The 19,836-nt window shown below is 39.4% G+C and overlaps 2 protein-coding genes across 3 annotated transcripts; both read left to right on the plus strand.

Moving 5' to 3' along the window:
* Nucleotides 1–1,533: 1,533 nt before the first annotated feature.
* On the plus strand, nt 1,534–3,210 carry LOC147307725 (tripartite motif-containing protein 16-like). 2 transcript variants are annotated; one of them, XM_086272986.1, is made up of 2 exons: nt 1,534–1,874; nt 2,046–3,210. In XM_086272986.1, the coding sequence occupies exons 1-2, from the start codon at nt 1,534–1,536 to the stop codon at nt 3,208–3,210; spliced, it is 1,506 nt and encodes a 501-aa protein (XP_086129112.1). The 2 variants fall into 2 exon arrangements, with proteins under 2 accessions (XP_086129112.1, XP_086129111.1); XM_086272985.1 differs by having other exon boundaries at nt 1,534–3,210.
* A 2,792-nt stretch (nt 3,211–6,002) lies between these two features.
* Nucleotides 6,003–13,970, plus strand: LOC147307726 (uncharacterized). Its single transcript, XM_086273158.1, has 2 exons — nt 6,003–6,258; nt 12,707–13,970. Exons 1-2 carry the CDS (start codon nt 6,009–6,011, stop codon nt 13,501–13,503), a joined length of 1,047 nt encoding a protein of 348 aa, XP_086129284.1. The 5' UTR covers nt 6,003–6,008; the 3' UTR covers nt 13,504–13,970.
* The last annotated feature ends 5,866 nt before the right edge of the window (nt 13,971–19,836 follow it).

Consider the following 19,836-nt stretch of genomic DNA (forward strand, 5'->3'; position numbering starts at 1 on the left):
ATAATCTAGCTAAGTGTAAATAACAGTAAATATTAAATACTGAATGTGATTGTGCAGCACGCAAGATTGACATCGCATAATGTGGTTTGAGGTAGCAGCCAAGAAAGGTGTAGCTTGTGTGTGTGAACACCTGTGTGGATGAGTGCTCGTCTATTCAAAAGGCTTCTCCATGTAACGATCTGCTGGTGTGGGGAGCCACAGCCCCGTCCCCCAGGGCATGAAGCAGGCATGGAGGAGATCCAGGCCCCAGACATCCAGAGGCCCCCAGAGTGCGAGCGCCCAAAGAGGACCACCGGAGGGGCAACTGTGCCACCTTCCTGGGAAGAGCTGAGGAGAACCCCAGATGAGGGGTCACCCAACAGCCACAGAGCAGAAGCCAGAGGGGGCGGCAGTGACGTACACGCGGGCTCTGCCGGCAGTCAGCTGTGCCAGAGTGAATCGAGCCCCCGCAAGGGGCCCGACCGAGCCACAGGCACCAGGCCCCACCAAGCAGCCGTACCGGGGAGTGAGCTGGTACAGACCTGAGCGTCCAGCCCTGGACACCAAGAACGCACCGATGTCTGAGGGCATCAGCCACCAGCAGGGAGTGTGGTGAGGGGAAATAAGCCTCCATACCTTGGAGGGCCTGAGATGTTCCAAGGGGGTGGAGTGTAAGACCCGAGCTGACATATAGACACAGACGAATAGGCGCACACAGACCTAAACATGCATTCCCACCCTCATGCACACATATACAAATACTCGGCGCTCATCCAACCTGGATACAGACACAAATGGACACTGTACATGTACTGTACAGCACGGCCCCTCCTGAGAACCCTCAATGTCTACATGCATTTAAAACTGAGAGGTGGGCACCGGCGCCAGAGGTGAGGTTGAATACAAAGACTGTCCTCTGGACACCGTATAACATGCCCGATCCCAAGGCCCTATATGTATGTGTTATGAGAGTGTGAGTAATGTGGATGTCTAGGTTGTGGAATAAAATCAGTCTGCTGATAAAACAGTGAGCACAGTGAGAAGATCTTCACTGAGCTGATCCATCTCATCTCATAAAATTGAGGCACAGGTGACCAGGAGGGGACAGAGGGGGAACGACCTTTTATTGCTTTTTTCTACAACAATTTCTTAGTTCAGCTGCAGTATTTGATATCCTGTAATGACTAAAATGATAATTTAAACTAATTTACATAAAAAGATTGTCTTTTAAATGTTAAGGTTATTTAACAACTTTAAAGGCTGAGCAGTGCTATTTTTAAATGAAAAACTCACAGGCTCACATGTTCCAGGATTGAATTAGTGTCTGATAACCCTCCCTCTTCCTGCTCTCTAACTCAGCACCTCCTCTCTGTCCACATGTTCCCTTGTTCCCTCCCCTTCTGATCTGCAGTTTGAAGATGGGTGCAACCAACATGTGGTGACGTATAAGAGCTGACAGATCCCATTCGCTACAGAAACCTATGTTGTTTAGATCAGAGCAGTTTCAGTTCTGAGGAAGTGAAACTCACACAGTCACTGACACTGTTGGGTGAAATGGCGCAGAAAAGTGTTCAGCTGGACCGAGAAACCTTCTCTTGTTCGATCTGTTTGGATCTACTGAAGAATCCGGTGGCTCTTCCCTGTGGACACAGCTACTGCATGAAGTGTATTGAAAGCTTCTGGGATGAAGAGGAAAAGAAGAAAATCTACAGCTGCCCTCAGTGCAGACAGACTTTCACAGCGAGGCCTGTCCTGGTGAAAAACACCATGTTAGCAGTTTTAGTGGAGGAGCTGAAGAAGACTGGACTCCAAGCTGCTCCTGCTGATCACTGCTATGTTGGACCTGAAGATGTGGCCTGTGATTTCTGCACTGGAAGAAAAATGAAAGCCTTCAAGTCCTGTTTAGTCTGTCTGGCATCTTACTGTGAGAAACACCTTCAGACTCATTATGATTCACCTACATTCAAGAAACACAAGCTGGTGGAGCCCTCCAAGAAGCTCCAGGAGAACATCTGCTCTCGTCATGATGAGGTGATGAAGATGTTCTGCCGTACTAATCAGCAGAGTATCTGTTATCTCTGCCCTGTGGATGAACATAAAGGCCACGACACAGTCTCAGCTGCAGCAGAAAGGACTGAGAGGCAGAGAGAGCTGGAGGTGAGTCGACAAAACATCCAGCAGAGAATCCAGGACAGAGAGAAAGATGTGAAGCTGCTTCAACAGGAGGTGGAGGCCATCAATCAGTCTGCTGATCAAACAGTGGAGCACAGTGAGAAGATCTTCACTGAGCTGATCCATCTCATCCAGAAAAGAAGCTCTGATGTGAAGCAGCAGATCAGATCCCAGCAGGAAACTGAAGTGAGTCGAGTCAAAGAGCTTCAGGAGAAGCTGGAGCAGGAGATCACTGAGCTGAAGAGGAAAGATGCTGAGCTGAAGCAGCTCTCACACACAGAGGATCACATCCAGTTTCTACACAACTACCCCTCACTGTCAGCACTCAGTGAGTCTACAGACTCATCCAGCATCAATATCCGTCCTCTGAGCTACTTTGAGGATGTGACAGCAGCTGTGTCAGAGGTCAGAGATAAACTACAGGACATTCTGAGAGAGGAACGGACAAACATCTCACTGACAGTCACTGAAGTGGATGTTTCACTGTCACAACCAGAGCCAAAGACCAGAGCTGGATTCTTAAAATATTCATGTGAAATCACACTGGATCCAAACACAGCAAACACATGGCTGTTATTATCAGAGGGGAACAGAAAAGCAACATTTATGAATCAACACCAGTCTTATTCTGATCATCCAGACAAATTTGATGGATGGGGGTTTCAGGTCCTGAGTAGAGAGAGTCTGACTGGACGTTGTTACTGGGAGGTGGAGAGGAGAGCGGCAGGAGTTGATGTAGCAGTCGCATACAAGAATATCAGCAGAAAAGGAGGTGATGAATGTTTATTTGGACATAATGACAAATCTTGGTCATTAAATTGTAACAACAAAAGTTTTACATTTTGGTACAACAACATTGAAACTCCTGTCTCAGGTCCTCGTTCCTCCAGAGTAGGAGTGTACCTGGATCACAGAGCAGGTATTTTGTCCTTCTACAGCGTCTCTGAAACCATGACTCTCCTCCACAGAGTCCAGACCACATTCACTCAGCCGCTCTATGCTGGACTGAGGCTTTACTATGATTATGGAGCCACTGCTGAGTTGATTAAAGTGAAATAGACTGAAGTCTTTCATATTGTTGTAAGTTTAAATCTGTATTTTAGTTCCCTTTTAGTTTCTCTCCATCATTATTGTGGTATTTATGTGCTGCACATAAATCAGATGTCAGTCAAACATTATGGGCAGTACCTCGACATCTTCAACATGTTGTCTTGATGTTTTTACGTTTTATAGGTGGAGCTCTTTCCTGTGTCTGTTCAGCCATGGAGACTATCAATGCTTATGGATATTTTTATTTGAAAAATTTCTCCACATGACAACATAAACTTCTCTATCTTCTAAATGTTTACTGAATATTTTTCTTAGGTATTTGTATGTTGTTGTTTCTCTTCACTGATCTTAACAGAGAAGTCTACAGACCTTCCTTTATCACACAGATTTTATTCTCATTTGTACATTTATAAAGAAAACAATTAATTACAGAGCAATAAGAAATTTTAAGAAAGTGCACTATATCATAATTTATAGTAAAGTGTATTAAAGCATCGTTAGTTAGTCACTTATTTAGTTTGGAGCTGTATCATCTGACACTGTAGAAACATTTCCTCCAGCTTCAGCACAGAATGTTAAAAACAGAACTATTAATGAGAACAAACAGTAGGAACACAGTATCAGCAAACATCATGGCTTAAAATGGAGAGTAAAAATCTAAAAAGAAATAAACAAATTAGTAAAAAGGATTTCCTGTTGACATGTTATTGGTCCTATCTTGTCTGCAGCACCTCCAGGATGCTTCTTATATGTTTCTGGTTATTTTTGCACCAATTTTAGTTTTTGTCAGTAGGAAGTTCAAGTTCAACTCAGTGTGTTTGTTTGTTTTTTTTTTCAAACTGATGCCTGACCTTGAACACCAAACATCTGTCAATAAAGCAATGATATAAAATGCTTATATTAGTACTGAAAAACTGCATATCCACTTTACAAATATAAATAATGATATAAATCCACAGCTGAACTGGAGGAGCAGCTGATCTAGTTCACTCATGTGTTTCTGGACTAAGAGTTGGAGCAAATACCTTATGATTCAGTGATGTTTGTTTTTGTTCAATATTTTGTAGATCCAAGAGTGAGTTTGACTCATGATGATGATGTTCCGAATTAAACAAAGTTGGTCACAAATTCTTCAAAGCTGTTTATTAAGAATATATTCACTTGGACTCATGAGACAGGCTTGTGATCCAAGGGAGCCATCAACTGGACAATTACTGACATGACAACAAAAAAGCTAAGTACAGAGGGGGGAACAGAGGTGAAAATACTTGCTTTAAAGGATTGTAATGTTTCCTTTTAAAATAAGTCTCTAAGGTCAGACAAAGGGACAGAAACTCATAGCTTTCTACCAGCCCAATGACAAAACTATAAGTTGTTTTTTAACATCTACTTTTTCATCTATTTGGCAGTCACAGTGAAAAGTATAAACATTGGCACGCTTTGTCTTGTGATTCTGCTGTTCGTAAAAAATGACCATGCGCAAAGTACCAGACTTTAAGGCTTTGACTTGATGCCAATGGCCTGAGGAGGACAGTATTACCCTTGGACATGTGTAGTCTGCCGTCTACTCAATAGAAGAAGAAGAAGCGCGGAAATGGCACAACTGTCTTCAGTTTCTGGGAGAGTTTAACAATGAGAGACTGATGATGCAGAAGAAATCTCCGTGGTTAAAAACATTAAAAACAGTCGTCCAGGATGATGAGATCCGCCACTGGCTCAGACTGCTGTATATCAGCCGGAGACCCGAGATGAAGTCACGCAGCAGGTATGTAAAACTGTGATGTTCTCAATGAACTAACACAGGAACGATCTGAGCTCAGTCTGTAAGCTAACAGGCTAAAATCAGAGAGCAGCTAATCAAACAAGTGCGTCCGTTTTTTTTAAAGGTCAACTTTTAACAATAGACTTTCATGAGACACATCAAAACCAAACAGGGAGGGAAAGCTTCGGTTTTCTGCACTGTGCCACAGTTCGCTGTCTGCTTCGGTTCACGACGCCTCACTCCGGGGCTACAGACAGTTCTCTGCCGCCTGTGGTGCTCCTCACCTCCGTCTGCACCCACAGACTTCCCGAGGTGGAGGCAGGCCGGCAGGGACTTTGAGAGATGGGCTTTACTTTTAAAAATACCCCTTAATCAGGGTCTAACTCACTAAAAGATGGCCACATGTCTCTCTCCAACTTAATCTCTTTCTTTTAAGTAATTGTTTTTCATTGAAATGAAATTAATTGTTCAATAAAATGATTACATTTATAATTGAATTAAAGTTAAATGAATCAAGGTGATTTTGACTTTGCTAGTTAACAGGAAGAGAAACAAACTTACACAGGATAAAATGAAATTTGGAGCCAGCAGAAAAAGTCAGATCACAGACAAACAGAAACATTCCTCTTTGGCTAAAATAAAATGCAGATTATTGCTCATCTGCAGTTTTAATCATGGTGAATAATTTATGATTCAGCCAAGTAAGATTCTTCTGTGTGGAGGTTTTTCCCCTGTCAAAAGGCATTGACCATTACCTTCATCTAAACATGGAATTTAAGTCATGTAGTTGCCGTTGTTTGTTTTTAAAGAGGTCATAATATTTTTGTGATGGTAGAAATTTATCTTCAAAGTAATAGTTATAAAGTGAATTAATAAGACTTTCCAACAAAGAGAGGGAGTCACATGGTGCTTCTGAAACATTTGTACAAACCTCTCTCACATATGTGAGCAACATGCTCACAGTGTACAGCCCTGCTGACTGAGGCTGCACCTTTACCTGTCTAATCTTTTTCTTTTTACTTTGTTCCTCAAGTCCCACATCAACATGAAGTGTAAGGAGGAGGAAGATCTGGCTGGCCAGCAGGTCTGGAAGCAGGAGAGGAACTTCAATCTGGACCAGGAGGACACAGATCCCCCACAGATCAAAGAGGAACAGGAGGAACTCTGCATCAGTCAAGAGGGAGAACAGCTTGTAGTGAAACACGAGGATGAAGGCATCGTCGTCTGGAGCGGGGAAGAGCGGCTCAGACAGCTGCATAACATCTGGAAACCTGAGAAAGATTTACAGACCAGCGGTAAAACTGTAATCGCTTTTCTGAAGTGTTAACATTAATATTAAACCTACAGTTTGTATCAGTCAGATCTATTTAAGGGAGATTGGTTATGGCGTCCACCTGAGTGGCAGTGAGACTTCGAGCTCCGACCTCAACGTCCTTTGCCTACGCCCAACAGCGGTTAAAATCCAATCTTTTAGCGGCTGCCTCACCGACTTAAGCTTCTGTTCTGATCTAAACAACCAAGATGCCGACCAAACATAGGTCCAAGCCTAAAACAGCCGGAAAGGATGGATCAGACGATGACCCTAACAACGAACCTGAAACCGAGAAAATGGAAGGCGCTAGTGCTAGTGCTCAACAGACCGAGGCGAGTGTTTTGGCCGCAATTCAGTCGTTGAAAGTACATTTCACTGCTCAACTGCAAGAAGTTAAAATATCAAACCAAGAAATAAAAGAGGCGATTGGAGTGTTTTCGGAGAGGCTCACCTCCGCAGAAACTCGCATCAGTAAAGTTGAAGACGACGTCTCTTCCCTCGTAAGTAAAGAGACTTCCCTTCATAAGAAAATTCAGGAACTACAGTTAAAGGTGGACGACCTCGAAAATAGAAGCCGGAGATCTAATCTGAGACTCGTCGGATTGACTGAGAATACTGAACAAGGAGAAATTACAATATTCTTGCAAACTTTCTTAATTGATGTTTTGGGACGAGACGCGCTCCCATCCCCACCTATCATTGAACGAGCACACAGACTACAAGGGCGAAATACTCCAAATGGCCCACCCCGTGTGATCATCATGTAATTTTTGAATTATCAAGACAAGATGAGGGTGATGAGAGCGGCACGTCTGAAGGGAAAAATAACGCACAACGGACATCACATTATGTTTTTTCCTGATCTGTCAACGGAAGTCCAGAAACAACGGAAACAATACAACCAGGTAAAACAACAACTCCGTGAAATGCATATAAACTTCGGACTGATCTTTCCAGCAAAAATGAGGATTCTCCACCATGACAACAGGCTCCTCTTCCACACACCAGCGGAGGTGGAAGATTTCATGCGAAAAGTCCGGCAACAAAACGAGGGATAAACTTCACGCCCACTCAGAAACGCTACATCAAATATATGCAACTCTGATGAACAACTCCAAACCGGACATATAACGGCTGCTGGTGTACAGGTATGATATAGATGGCCTTAGGTATGCTATGTCTAAATCTTTTCATTCAGTTACATTTGTATGGCCACTTCTTTAGTTAATACGGTCGGACCTAAGTTTGTAACTTCAATCATGAGGACGCTCTATCAGCTCCTTCACACGGATCTGATGCATAACCAATCCGCTATGACTTTGGGGGGGAAGGTTTTGAGATCTACACCGATGGAAGATCTCTGGGTTGTTTTTTTTCTTTTGTTTTCTGGTTTATAAGAGATTGTTTTTAAAGTGCAGTGCTCTTGAAATAACAACTTGTGAGTCTCGACAGGAGAGACGAGATGTAGTCAAACCCAGATTACTAAAGGTACAAACTGTATGAGTAGTTATTCAAATATTGATCTAATTTCCTGGAATGTAAGAGGCCTTAGAAAATATATTAAACTGAAAAGAGTAATGGATAGAATAAAACAATATCACCCAAAGATAGTCTTCATTCAAGAAACACACTTACTCGTGAATGAAACTGACCGGATAAGGAGGAGATGGCCAGGTCAGGTTTTCTTTAGCCACTTCTCAACACATGCTAGAGGAGTGGCAACACTCATTCATAAATCAGTACCCATGTGTATTAAAAAAAACCATATTGGACCCCGCAGGGAGATTCATTATTCTACAATGCTCCGTGCTGAATCAAGATTTAATATTAGTTAATGTATATGGCCCCAATATTGACGACTCCAACTTTTATAATAATCTATTTCTCTCTATTACAGACCTTCACGGTGAGATAATTGTTGGGGGGGACTTTAATTGTACCCTAGAGCCCAGGCTTGATAGATCATCAGGCTTAGACTCTTCCCATCCAAAATCTAGACAAGTCATACAACACTTTATGTTTGAATTGAATCTTAAAGATATATGGAGATTAAAAAATCCAACAGGGAGAGAATATTCTTGCTACTCAGCCAGTCATAATAGCCGCAGTCGCATAGATTATTTTCTTATCTCAAACTTTCTTATCTCCAGAATTAACAGCTGCTCATATAAAAGTGTGCTTATATCTGACCACTCAATAACCACGCTTAACTTCTCAGTCACAGCAGCTTTTAGACGTAACCCTATTTGGCGTTTAAGACCACACTGGCTGCACAATCAAAATATTTTGGAATATGTAGGCAAAAATATTGATGACTATTTCTACTTCAACAAATCCGAAACTACAGCCTCAGTAAGATGGGAAGCTTTTAAGGTCTTTATTCGTGGACAGATGATAGGCTACACCAAAAACAAAGCAAATAAAAACTATACTGAGATGTTGGACCTCGAAGGTCAAATAAAAGAAGTGGAACTTGAGATAAACCTGAATGACTCTAAAGAAAACCAACAAAAACTTTTAAGATTAAGAGCAAAATACGATAAATTAACTACTGAGAAAGCCTCAGCCGGACTATTTAGACTGAGACAGACCTACTATGACCAAGGGGAAAAGGCAGGAAAACTTTTGGCATGGCGTATAAAAACGCTACTGAACGAACAAACAATAAATGAAATTAGAACTGCAGACGAAAATATCACAGATCCTCATAGAATAAGTGAACTCTTTGAACACTACTATTCACAACTATATACTTCAACAGGAGATACGACTCGAGAATCACTAGAATCCTTCTTTGACTCAATAAGTACCCCTTTACTTTCTGAAGAAGCCCGATGCGAATTAGACTCTCAGTTATCGATGAATGAACTCTCCAATGCAATCGATAAATTAAAAATGGGAAAAACTCCCGGCCCAGATGGAATTCCACTAGACCTTTTCAAAATATTTAAAGATAAATTAATATTCCCTCTGTACGACATGCTGGTGGAAAGCTATGATTCAAAAGAGCTTCCCCCCTCCTTGCGAAATGCACTTATAACGGTATTCCCTAAGCCTGGGAAACCGCCTACAAAATGTGAATCTTATAGACCAATTTCACTAATAAACTCTGATGCCAAGATAATAAGCAAAGTACTGGCAAACAGACTTGAACGGTACCTTCATCTTCTTGTTGATAATGACCAAAATGGGTTTGTAAAAGGCCGACAAACGCAGCATGGGATTCGCAGAGTACTGAATGTACTTTACACAAACTCAGAACAACTAGACATGGCTCTGCTTTCCTTAGACGCAGAAAAAGCTTTCGATAGGGTCGAACATAATTATCTCTATAAGGTACTATCTCAATTCGGCTTTGGCAATTACTTCATGACCTGGGTTAAAATATTATATAATAAACCCATAGCCTCAGTTAGAACCAACAATATTATATCTAGACCATTCTATCTAGGTAGAGGTACACGTCAAGGCTGTCCCCTCTCACCTCTTCTTTTCGTCCTAGCAATAGAACCACTGGCTATTGCGATAAGGAACAACCAAAACATCTCTGGCATTAGAACAAATAATATTGAGTCTAAAATTGGATTATTTGCAGATGATATTATTTTAATGCTGTCTAAATTAAAGAGTTCAATTCCTCAGCTACTTAAAACAATTAACTTCTTTGGCAATATCTCCGGTTATAAAATTAATGAATCCAAATCGGCCATCCTCTTTTTTAATCATTCTGAAAGAACTAAACCACCTATTCAAACAACGTTTCAAATTGCCAGAGACAGTCTCACTTATCTAGGTATAAAAATCACTCCAAAAATTAACGCAAATTATTCTCCTACTATCAACTCTGTTGTTGGCTTAATCAATAGATGGTCTATGCTACCAATCTCGATGATTGGACGTGTAAATATTCTCAAAATGAACATCCTTCCAAAATTTCTATATCTCTTCCGAGTCATTCCTCTCAACCCTCCAGATGACTTCTTCACAAAGACAAAAACAATATTCAGTAAATTCATTTGGAATAACAGACGAGCTAGACTGCGTCTTTCGCTACTATATCTTCCGTATGACAGAGGAGGTCTCTGTGTTCCAAACCTCAAATGGTACTACTGGGCTGCCCAACTCTCTGCGGCCTCATGCTGGTTCTCAACAACTACCCTACCCTGGGTAAATTTAGAAAGGTCAAGTACTACCCCCTTACCACTCAGCACTTATCTGTACTCTGCAAAATATAAAGATCTGATGAAAGATACATCAAACCTCTTTGTTAAAAATACTATTCGTGTGCGGTTCGAGGCACTCGAGTTTAAAAATGAAATGCCAGCACTATCCCAATTCTCACCTATCTGGGGCAATAAGGCCTTTAAACCCGGTTGGAAAGATTTGGGCTTTAAAATATGGGCCGACAGAGGCCTGTGCAAAGTTGCAGATCTATTTGACAAGGACACCTTAATATGTTTCAATGGCTTGACTCAGAAATTTGACATTCCAACCAAACATTTCTTTAAATTTCTTCAAATCAGAAGCTTCATTTCAAAAACTCAAAAATCTCTAACACCGCCCACCCTAAACTCATTAGAGGATATAGCAATAAACCATCAGCTGAAGAAGGGTTTAATTTCTCGCTTCTACAATAACCTTAGAGACGGCTCTCAAATATCCTCAGAAAAAGAAAGACGCGCATGGTGTCAAGACTTAGAGTGTAGTATAACTACAGAGGAATGGCAAAAAGCTTGCTTGAAAGCTCAAACACAATCTATAAACACTCAATTTAAACTAATCCAGTACAAATGGTTAATGAGAACATATATTACCCCAACATTATTAAATAAATTTGACCCCAAAACTCCGGACATATGTGTTAAATGTGGGGAAAAGGGCACACTGATGCACTGCCTATGGGAATGCTCAGAAATTCAAAAGTTTTGGAAGGAAGTTTTAGAAATAATTGCACATATTACAAGTGTCAAATTGGATCCATGTCCTAAATTATGCATCCTAGGAATTTTCCCCGCTGAAATCCAGCTGAGCAAAGCTAACCAAAAAACCACAACCTTCTGCCTGCTACAGGCGAAATACAGTATAGCCAAATCATGGAGATCCACTAGTAGACCACACGTGAGAATTTGGTTATCGACATTGTCAAAAACCCTTGCTCTGGAGAAACTTACGTCTATGATAAAGGGTAAACATGCTTCCTTCAAAAAAATGTGGGGAAATTTTTTGTTATTTTTGGAAGGTGAGGAAATGATCGATAATGTACAGAAATGATTCTATCTATTTAACCTGTATGGAGAAGTAACGTCACAGCTGCTAAAGAAAACCTGGGGAACCTGCGATTGCTGGTCTGCTAAATAGAAGGACAGGAGAAGGGACGTGAAATTAAATGGATTGGAAACGGAAGAGGACGCAGCTTATCATTGCAACCACTAATCTGGATGCCTCTCTAACTAACATGATATCCTTGGATTAAACTTCAGCCCGAAACCCTGGAATGTTATACTTGCTTGATTTTTTTTCTCTCTGGAGCACTATCTGTAAACCTTTGCTTCAGGGTCTTTTTTTTTTTTCTTTTTTTTTTTTTTCTTTTGTTGTTGGGGGGTTATTTTGGGTTGCATATATTTTTCTGAAATAATATATGAATGATTTTCATGGGAGAGTATATATAATATATCTCTGTGTCCTCCTAACATTAATCATTTACGATGTACATAAATCATTATTATATACTCAGTTTTTTGGTTTTTTTTGGTTGATGGAAAAGTAATAAAGAATAAAATTTTAAAAAAAGTCAGATCTATTTAATGTGTATTCGTGAAAACATGACAGGGAGTTTTAAATGGACTGGTTCTTATATAGCGCTTTTCTACTCAATCTTGAGCACTCAAAGCGCTTTACAAAACTTGTGCATTCACCCACTCACTCCCATTCGCACAAGCACATTTTTCTTAGTGCTTTCTACCAACATTCAGACACACATTCCACAGATCAAAGAGCAACTTGAGGCAACTTGGAGTTAGTATCTTGCCCAAGGATATTTGAAATGCAGACTAGGTGAAGCCGGGAATCGAACCGATCAGTAGATGATCTGCTCTACCGCCTGAGCTACAGCCACCCCCAATAGTGAAGATTATTTTGAAAAATATCAAGATGTAGATCAGTTTCGAGATCAACTCCAAAATAGATCATCAGTCAGTCAGTAATAAGTGAGTTCTTTTTTGTTTGAAAGGTTTTTTTTACTCTTAATGTTGCTGAAAAATGTCAGAACTCAAGTTCTCATTTGCATCAGAGTGCACAAATAACTTCATTTTTACACACTTTTAATTTCACCTGCAAATGTGAGCAACATGCCCTCATTACAGACTTTAACTAAAACTTTATCTTCTCAGAAGTGTTTTTCTATAATTACATTTTTTTTATTGTTCGTTTAGACCTCCACCAGCAAACTGCCTGTAAGGAGGAGGAGTTTGTCGCCAATCAGCAGGAGAGGAACTCAAGTCTGGACCAGGAGGACCCAGATCCTCCACAGATTAAAGAGGAACAGGAGGAACTCTGCACCAGTCAGGAGCTGGAGGAGATTGTACTGAAGCAGGAGATCAATAGTTTTATGGTGACTTCTAGTTTTGAGGAAAGTGACCTCAGTGAATCAGAACCAAACGATGACCAGCTCCTTGCTCTTAACTTTCCTGAACCAGAGCTTGAGGAACAGGAAGAAAACCAGCATGTGGACTCGGGATCAACTAGAAATGCGGAGCTGAAGAAAAGGAGACGTCACAAAAACCGAACAGATAAGTCTCGGAGTGAAACTGATACAAGTAAAAAATCTGTAAGCTGTGACACTTGTGGAAAAACTTTTCAGTGTAAATCCAACCTGACGAGACACATGAGAGTTCACACAAGTGAGAAGCCACATTCTTGTAGCACCTGTGGGAAAAGATTCATTTGGAAATCAGGATTGGAAACTCACGTAAGGATCCACACAGGCGAGAAGCCATATTTTTGCATCACCTGTGGGAAAAGATTTAATAAGAAATCCGGATTTGAAAGTCACGTGAGAATCCACACAGGCGAGAAGCCGTATTTCTGTAGCACATGTGGGAAAAGATTTGGTAAGAAATCAGGACTAGAAACTCATTTGAGAATCCACACCGGTGAGAAAGCGTATTCTTGCAACGTCTGTAGGAAAGAGTTTAGAGACTTGTCGACTATGAAAAGTCACAGAAGGTGAGAAACCATATATTTGTAGCTCCTGTGGGGAAAGATTCAGTTGGAAATCAGGACTGAATTTTCATCTAAGGATCCACCTGAGTGACAAACCAAATCACTGCAGCACCCGAGGTAGAAAATGACCTCATGCTCCAAGTCACGGTACATTTCCTGTCCACAGCAGTGAAGGGCACTCTATGTTGTTTGTTCCAGCCCTGACTTTATGTTTCTCTAAGTTTGATATTTTTTTTATTGGTCTTTAAAGGTGACACAAATATTTATTGAACATGGATGCTCTTTTAATATTTACCACAGAAACTTGTATTTCTTCTTCAGTATAGAAGAAAACAAACATGAAAATGAGTTTTTCATCACTTGTTCCTTGTAACAACCATGATGTGATTCCTTTTTATCAGCCAATAAATAAGTTTTGATACACAGGACTAAAGATTTAAAAAAAGTTCAAGACAAGTATACAATTTTTATTTAAATATTTTTTCTTTGTGATTTATGTTAATGAAGGTTATACTTCAGTATGGCTTTGACCTGGTTGTCCTGGTTCTTCTTAGCAACATGTTGCAAGATTTGATTAAAATGTTTGTGACTAATTTTGTGTATTGTGTAATCCCTGCTAAATAAAAGCAGTTAAATGTGCTATATTGGCTCATGATAAGTGTTTATATCATTTTGCCTAAATGCAAGTAAACTCAATGTTTGCCAACTCTGTGTGTGCAGTTTGCTTCATAAGTACAGTAACAGAACTTAAACTACATGGAGCCTATTTTATTTTTTATTTTTTATTTATCTTTATTTATTTCAGACATAATAAAACAAACAATAAAAAAAACAATATATACTCATCTACATGTATTTTCATTTACGGATACGAATATATGTGTAGATATACTCACACACACATTTGTACAGACAAACAAGAAAGAATTATAATAAAATAAAACACATTCATCTAACATGAGATAACAGTCGTTTGGTCTGAAAAGGAGTAGGAAGAAGTATGCACATACTTATTAACCCCTACCCCTGCTCAACATCTTATTAATCCCACATATTTACCTAATTCTTCTCATCGTATACTCCACACAATACACAAGAAACTTATATCAACAAGGCTGGCACGATATTTATAATTTAAATACGAGTTGATATATTTATACATACAATGGGTGATTGTCTTCTTCAATATCATATCCTTCCAAAAGTAATTTTCGAAGTGTCTTTATGAACTTGCCAATTCCTGAGCATTGCTGTAATTCTGCAGTAAAGCTATTCCACAGTTTTACTCCATAAATAGTTACACAAAAGGTTTTAACATTTGACCGTGCTTTAAGTATCTTCAGATTCAACTTACCCCTTAGTTCATAATCTCCTTCTCTGTCATAGAACATCCTCTGTATATTTCCTGGTAACATATTGTATCTAGCTTTATACATAATTTTTGCCGTTTTGTATTCTATAAGATCCATAAACTTCAATATTTTTAATTTCAAAAACATGGTGTTAGTATGGTCTCTATATCCAGCTTTACTAATCATCCTGATTGCTTTTTTTTTAATTTTACATATTGGTTGAAGTGAAGTTTTATATGTGTTTCCCCAAATTTCCGCACAGTATTCCAAATATGGCAATATAAGTGAACAGTAAAGTACCCGGAGTGATTTGGAAGGCAAAAAAATTTAACTTTACTCAGTATGGAGACACTTCTTGACAGTTTAGCTTGTAAATACTTTATATTTACAAGCTCGTCCCAGTGGCCCCCAGGATTACAGGCCCGTGGCACTGACCTCCCACATCATGAAGACCCTGGAAAGGCTCATCCTGGACCAGCTGCGACCCATAGTAAGACCACATCTGGATCCCCTTCAGTTCGCTTATCAGCCTCGTCTCGGAACAGAGGACGCCATCATCTACCTGCTCAATCGTGTCTACACCCATCTGGACCAGCCGGCGAGCACTGTGAGGGTCATGTTTTTTGACTTTTCCAGTGCTTTCAACACCATCAGGCCGACCCTCCTGGGTGATAAGGTAGCAGCGATGCAGGTGGATGCTTCTCTGGTGTCCTGGATTGTTGATTACCTGACAGGAAGACCACAATATGTACGTCTCCCACAGTGTGTGTCTGACAAGGTGATTAGCAACACAGGGGCACCACAGGGGACTGTCCTCTCCCCCTTCCTCTTCACCCTCTACACCACAGACTTCAGCCACTGCACAGAGACCTGCCATCTTCAGAAGTTTTCTGATGACTCTGCGGTGGTTGGATGCATCAGCAGGGATGATGAGACAGAGTACCGGGCTGTGGTCGACTCCTTTGTCACGTGGTGTGAGCAGAATCATCTGCAGCTCAACGTGGCAAAGACCAAGGAACTGATCGTGGACTTCAGGAAGACCAGGAAACACTTGACCCCTGTTTCAATCCAGGGGGTCAGTGTTGACATTGTGGAGGACTATAAATACCTTGGAGTACACATTGACAATAAACTGGACTGGGCTAAAAACACCACAGCACTTTACAGGAAGGGCCAGAGTCGTCTCTATTTTTTGAGGCGACTGAGGTCCTTCAACATCTGCCAGAAAATGCTGAGGATTTTCTATGAGTCTGTGGTGGCCAGTGCGATCCTCTATGCTGTTGCATGCTGGGGGAGCAGGCTGAGGGTCGCAGATGCCAACAGACTTAATAAACTGATCCGTAAGGCCAGCAATGTTGTGGGGATGGAGCTGGACTCCCTCAAAGTGGTGTCGGAGAGGCGGATGCTGTCCAAGATAAAGACAATGTTGGATAACACCTCCCACCCATTCCATGACATGTTGGTCAGTCACAGGAGCTCGTTCAGTGAGAGACTGAGATTACCGAAAAGCACCACTGAACGACACAGGAAATCATTCCTGCCTGTGGCCATCTCCCTGTACAACGCATCCACTTAACACACTGTTTGCTGCTACAACTACACATGTTTCTTTTCCAAATATTTATTTATAAGTGACTTATGTATGTATGTATGTATGTATATATATGTATATATTGTACTATTCTTAGTTAGTGTATTGTCTGTCTTGTCTTAATGTTGGTTTAAAATGGAGCACTGTAACAAAAAATAATTTCCCCCAGGGATCAATAAAGTATTCTGATTCTGATTCTGATTCTGATATGAGGTTTCCAGCAGATTTTGTTATCTATTATCACACCCAGAAATTTTGTATCCGAAACTTGCTCTAATTCGACATTATTTACTAATAACTTTGCTTCGGCATCTTTTTTATAATTTCCGAATAACATAAATGTCGTTTTTTCCAAATTTAATGATAACTTATTTCTATCAAACCATGTTTTCAGTTTAATCATTTCTTGTGTGACAATTTCCAAAAGCTGCTGTAAGTTCTCTCCAGCACAAAAATATTTGTATCATCTGCAAATAAAATAAACTGTAATATATCTGATGTTCTACATATGTCATTGATATAGAGGATAAACAGCTTTGGTCCCAATACTGACCCCTGCGGAACTCCACAAACAATGTCCATACACTCTGATTGATGTTCCCCAATTTTCACAAATTGCTGCCTGTCTCTCAAATAACTCTTTACCCACTCTAACACCACTCCTCTAATGCCATAATACTCCAATTTATCGAGTAATATTTCATGATTAATTGTATCAAAAGCTTTTTTTAGGTCGATGAATATACTAGCTGTACATTGTCTTTTATCTATATTGTTAGTGATATTTTCGATCAATTCTATTAATGCCAATGATGTTGATCTATTTGATCTGAAACCATACTGACTATCCGTTATTATTTTGTGTTTGTCTATGAATTTGTCGAGTCTATTAATAAAATTTTTTTCCAGTATTTTTGAAAATTGAGAAAGTAGAGAGACAGGCCTATAGTTTGTGAATTGGTGTTTATCACCATTTTTGTACAATGGTGTTACTTTAGCTATTTTCATTTGTGTCGGGAATGTACCAGTTTGTATGGACAAATTGCAGATATGTGTTAAGGGTTTGGAAATGCCCTCTATCACCTTCTTGACTATTTCCATATCTATGTCGTCAGAGTCTGTAGAGTTTTTTGTTTGTAATTTCCCAACAATATCAATGATTTCCTTTTCTTCTACTGCCTTTAAGAACATTGAATGAGGATTTCGATCAATGAATCTGGTTTCTTTCTCTACCGAATCTGTCATATCAGGAATTGTTTCAGCCAAGTCTGGCCCAACACTTACAAAGAATTTGTTGAGATCATTTACCACATCGCTCATATTAGTAATGTTTCTATCATTATTTGTGAAATACGAAGGATAGTCTGACTGTCCAGAGCCCTTTTTAATGATAGTATTTAATGTTTTCCAAATCCCTTTAGTATTATTTTTATTCATAATCAATAATTTCTCATAGTATTCCTTTTTACATGACCTCAAAATACTCGTTAATTTATTTTTATATTTCTTATATTTATTTTCAGCTTCTGTACTTCGGTTCATTATAAATTCTCTGTATAAGGTATTTTTCTTCTTACATGCATTTTGCAATCCTTTTGTAATCCATGGGCATTCTGCATATTTTTGTTTTTTACTGTATTTCCTTACTGGGCAATGACTATTATATAACAGTTTAAATTTTCCTAAAAAAATCTCATAAGCTTTATCAACATTTTTTCCCTATACAGCGTCTCCCATTCTTGCTTGAGCAAATCATTTTTAAATACATTTATTGACTCTTCTGTTCTCATTCGTTTGTATTTTACTATATTTTCCTGTGTAACCTTCCTATAATTTTTATTATACACTACAAAAACAGGTAGGTGATCACTGACATCATTTATTAAAAGACCACTTATGGATCTATTTTCTATTTCATTTGTAAATATATTGTCTATTGAGGTTGCCGATTGTGCTGTGATCCTGCTGGGTTTAGTGATCATTGGACAAAGTCTCAAGCTATACATTGTATTAATAAACTCCTCTGCCATTTTCTGTTTGCTTGGATTTAATAGATCTATGTTAAAATCCCCACAAATGAACATGACTTTTTGGTTTGTCCTAGTGAATGTTTTATCTACCCACTCCTTAAAAATTTCAGTATTTGAACCTGGTGTTCTATATATACAGCTTACAATGACATTTTTCTCTTTTCCCATACTAATTTCTATTGTTACACACGCTAATATATTATCTACCGCCATCGACATTTTTTCTACCATCTTGTATTTTAAATTTTTGTCCACAAACAAGGCCACACCACCGCCATTCTTATTCTTTCTATTTATAAGATTTAATTCATATCCATCTATTACAAAGTCCCCACCTTTCTCTTTATTAATCCATGTCTCAGATACTGCAATCACACTGAATGGATGTGCAAATTTGCTTAAATATTCTCTTATTTTATGAAAATTTGCATATAAACTTCTACTGTTAAAGTGAATTATAGATATTTTACCGTCCACCTTGACAGTTTTGTTGAATTGATCATCATTATGATAATAGCAGGTATTTTTGATGTTAAAAAAGTTCAGTTCTGGATCAATGTCCTGCTCTGCTCTGTGTGTTTTGTATTCCTTATTTGCTGGTGTATTTATCTCCTGATTAGCAATCCTTTGTGATAACGATGTATAGATCCCAGATAATGAGTTACTTGATTGTTCCATCCTTAAATGTGTTACGCTTTTAGCTTTCGTTGTTATCTTCTATTACCTGCTTGGATGACTGTAGATTGTTAGCCCAGCTCCTTGTCTTTGTAGTTATATTACTTGTTAATGTTTTCCAGATCCTGCATGCATTTGATGACCAACACTTTAGCTTCTTCCGGTGTGCCGTTAAGCTTAATAAATATTTTACAGTTTGTAGTCCAGGTATTCTGAATTTTGATTTTTTGATTACATATTTTGATTACATCATTACAGTTGTAGATATTATTCATAGTTCATATTTCACAGTGTGCTGCAATCTTCTCCACAGACCTGCATTGCTCTCTGTTCAGACCCGTCATCTTCAAGATGTCCACTAGATGTCGTCAGAGTTCCCCCACTTTCCTCATCTATTGTGTTGCCATTACCTGAGCCTGCTTAAAACCTACAGTCCTTTACATATGGGTTCATTCAGGGTCATGTTTAGTGGGCAGGTTTAGTGCGATGAAGGAAACTCGTTTTCTTTAACTTTACCTCTCAGTAAGTAACTGGAGTAACAGACTCACTGATTCCTCCCCACCTGCTGGACATGAACCAGCTGACTGACACTTGTTTTCATTTTCTCATTCATAAAGTTGCTACCAGTTCAATTCATTTATATTTATATATAGTGCCAAAAAACAACAGTTGCCTCAAGGTGCTTTATATTG

This window comes from Aulonocara sp. 'chitande type north' Nkhata Bay, linkage group LG18 (assembly GCF_057382095.1).
Source record: "Aulonocara sp. 'chitande type north' Nkhata Bay isolate Kocher_YH1m ecotype deep benthic linkage group LG18, A_spYH_male_GT1.1, whole genome shotgun sequence".
Lineage (NCBI taxonomy): Eukaryota > Metazoa > Chordata > Actinopteri > Cichliformes > Cichlidae > Aulonocara > Aulonocara sp. 'chitande type north' Nkhata Bay.

Bases quoted from the DNA above. Each gene is read 5' to 3' on its own strand.
- LOC147307725 (XM_086272985.1), top strand. From the start codon at position 1,534: ATGGCGCAGAAAAGTGTTCAGCTGGACCGAGAAACCTTCTCTTGTTCG.
- LOC147307726 (XM_086273158.1), top strand. From the start codon at position 6,009: ATGAAGTGTAAGGAGGAGGAAGATCTGGCTGGCCAGCAGGTCTGGAAG. The intron at 6,259-12,706 runs GTAAAACTGTAA...TTGTTCGTTTAG, and splicing joins GAAAGATTTACAGACCAGCG to ACCTCCACCAGCAAACTGCC.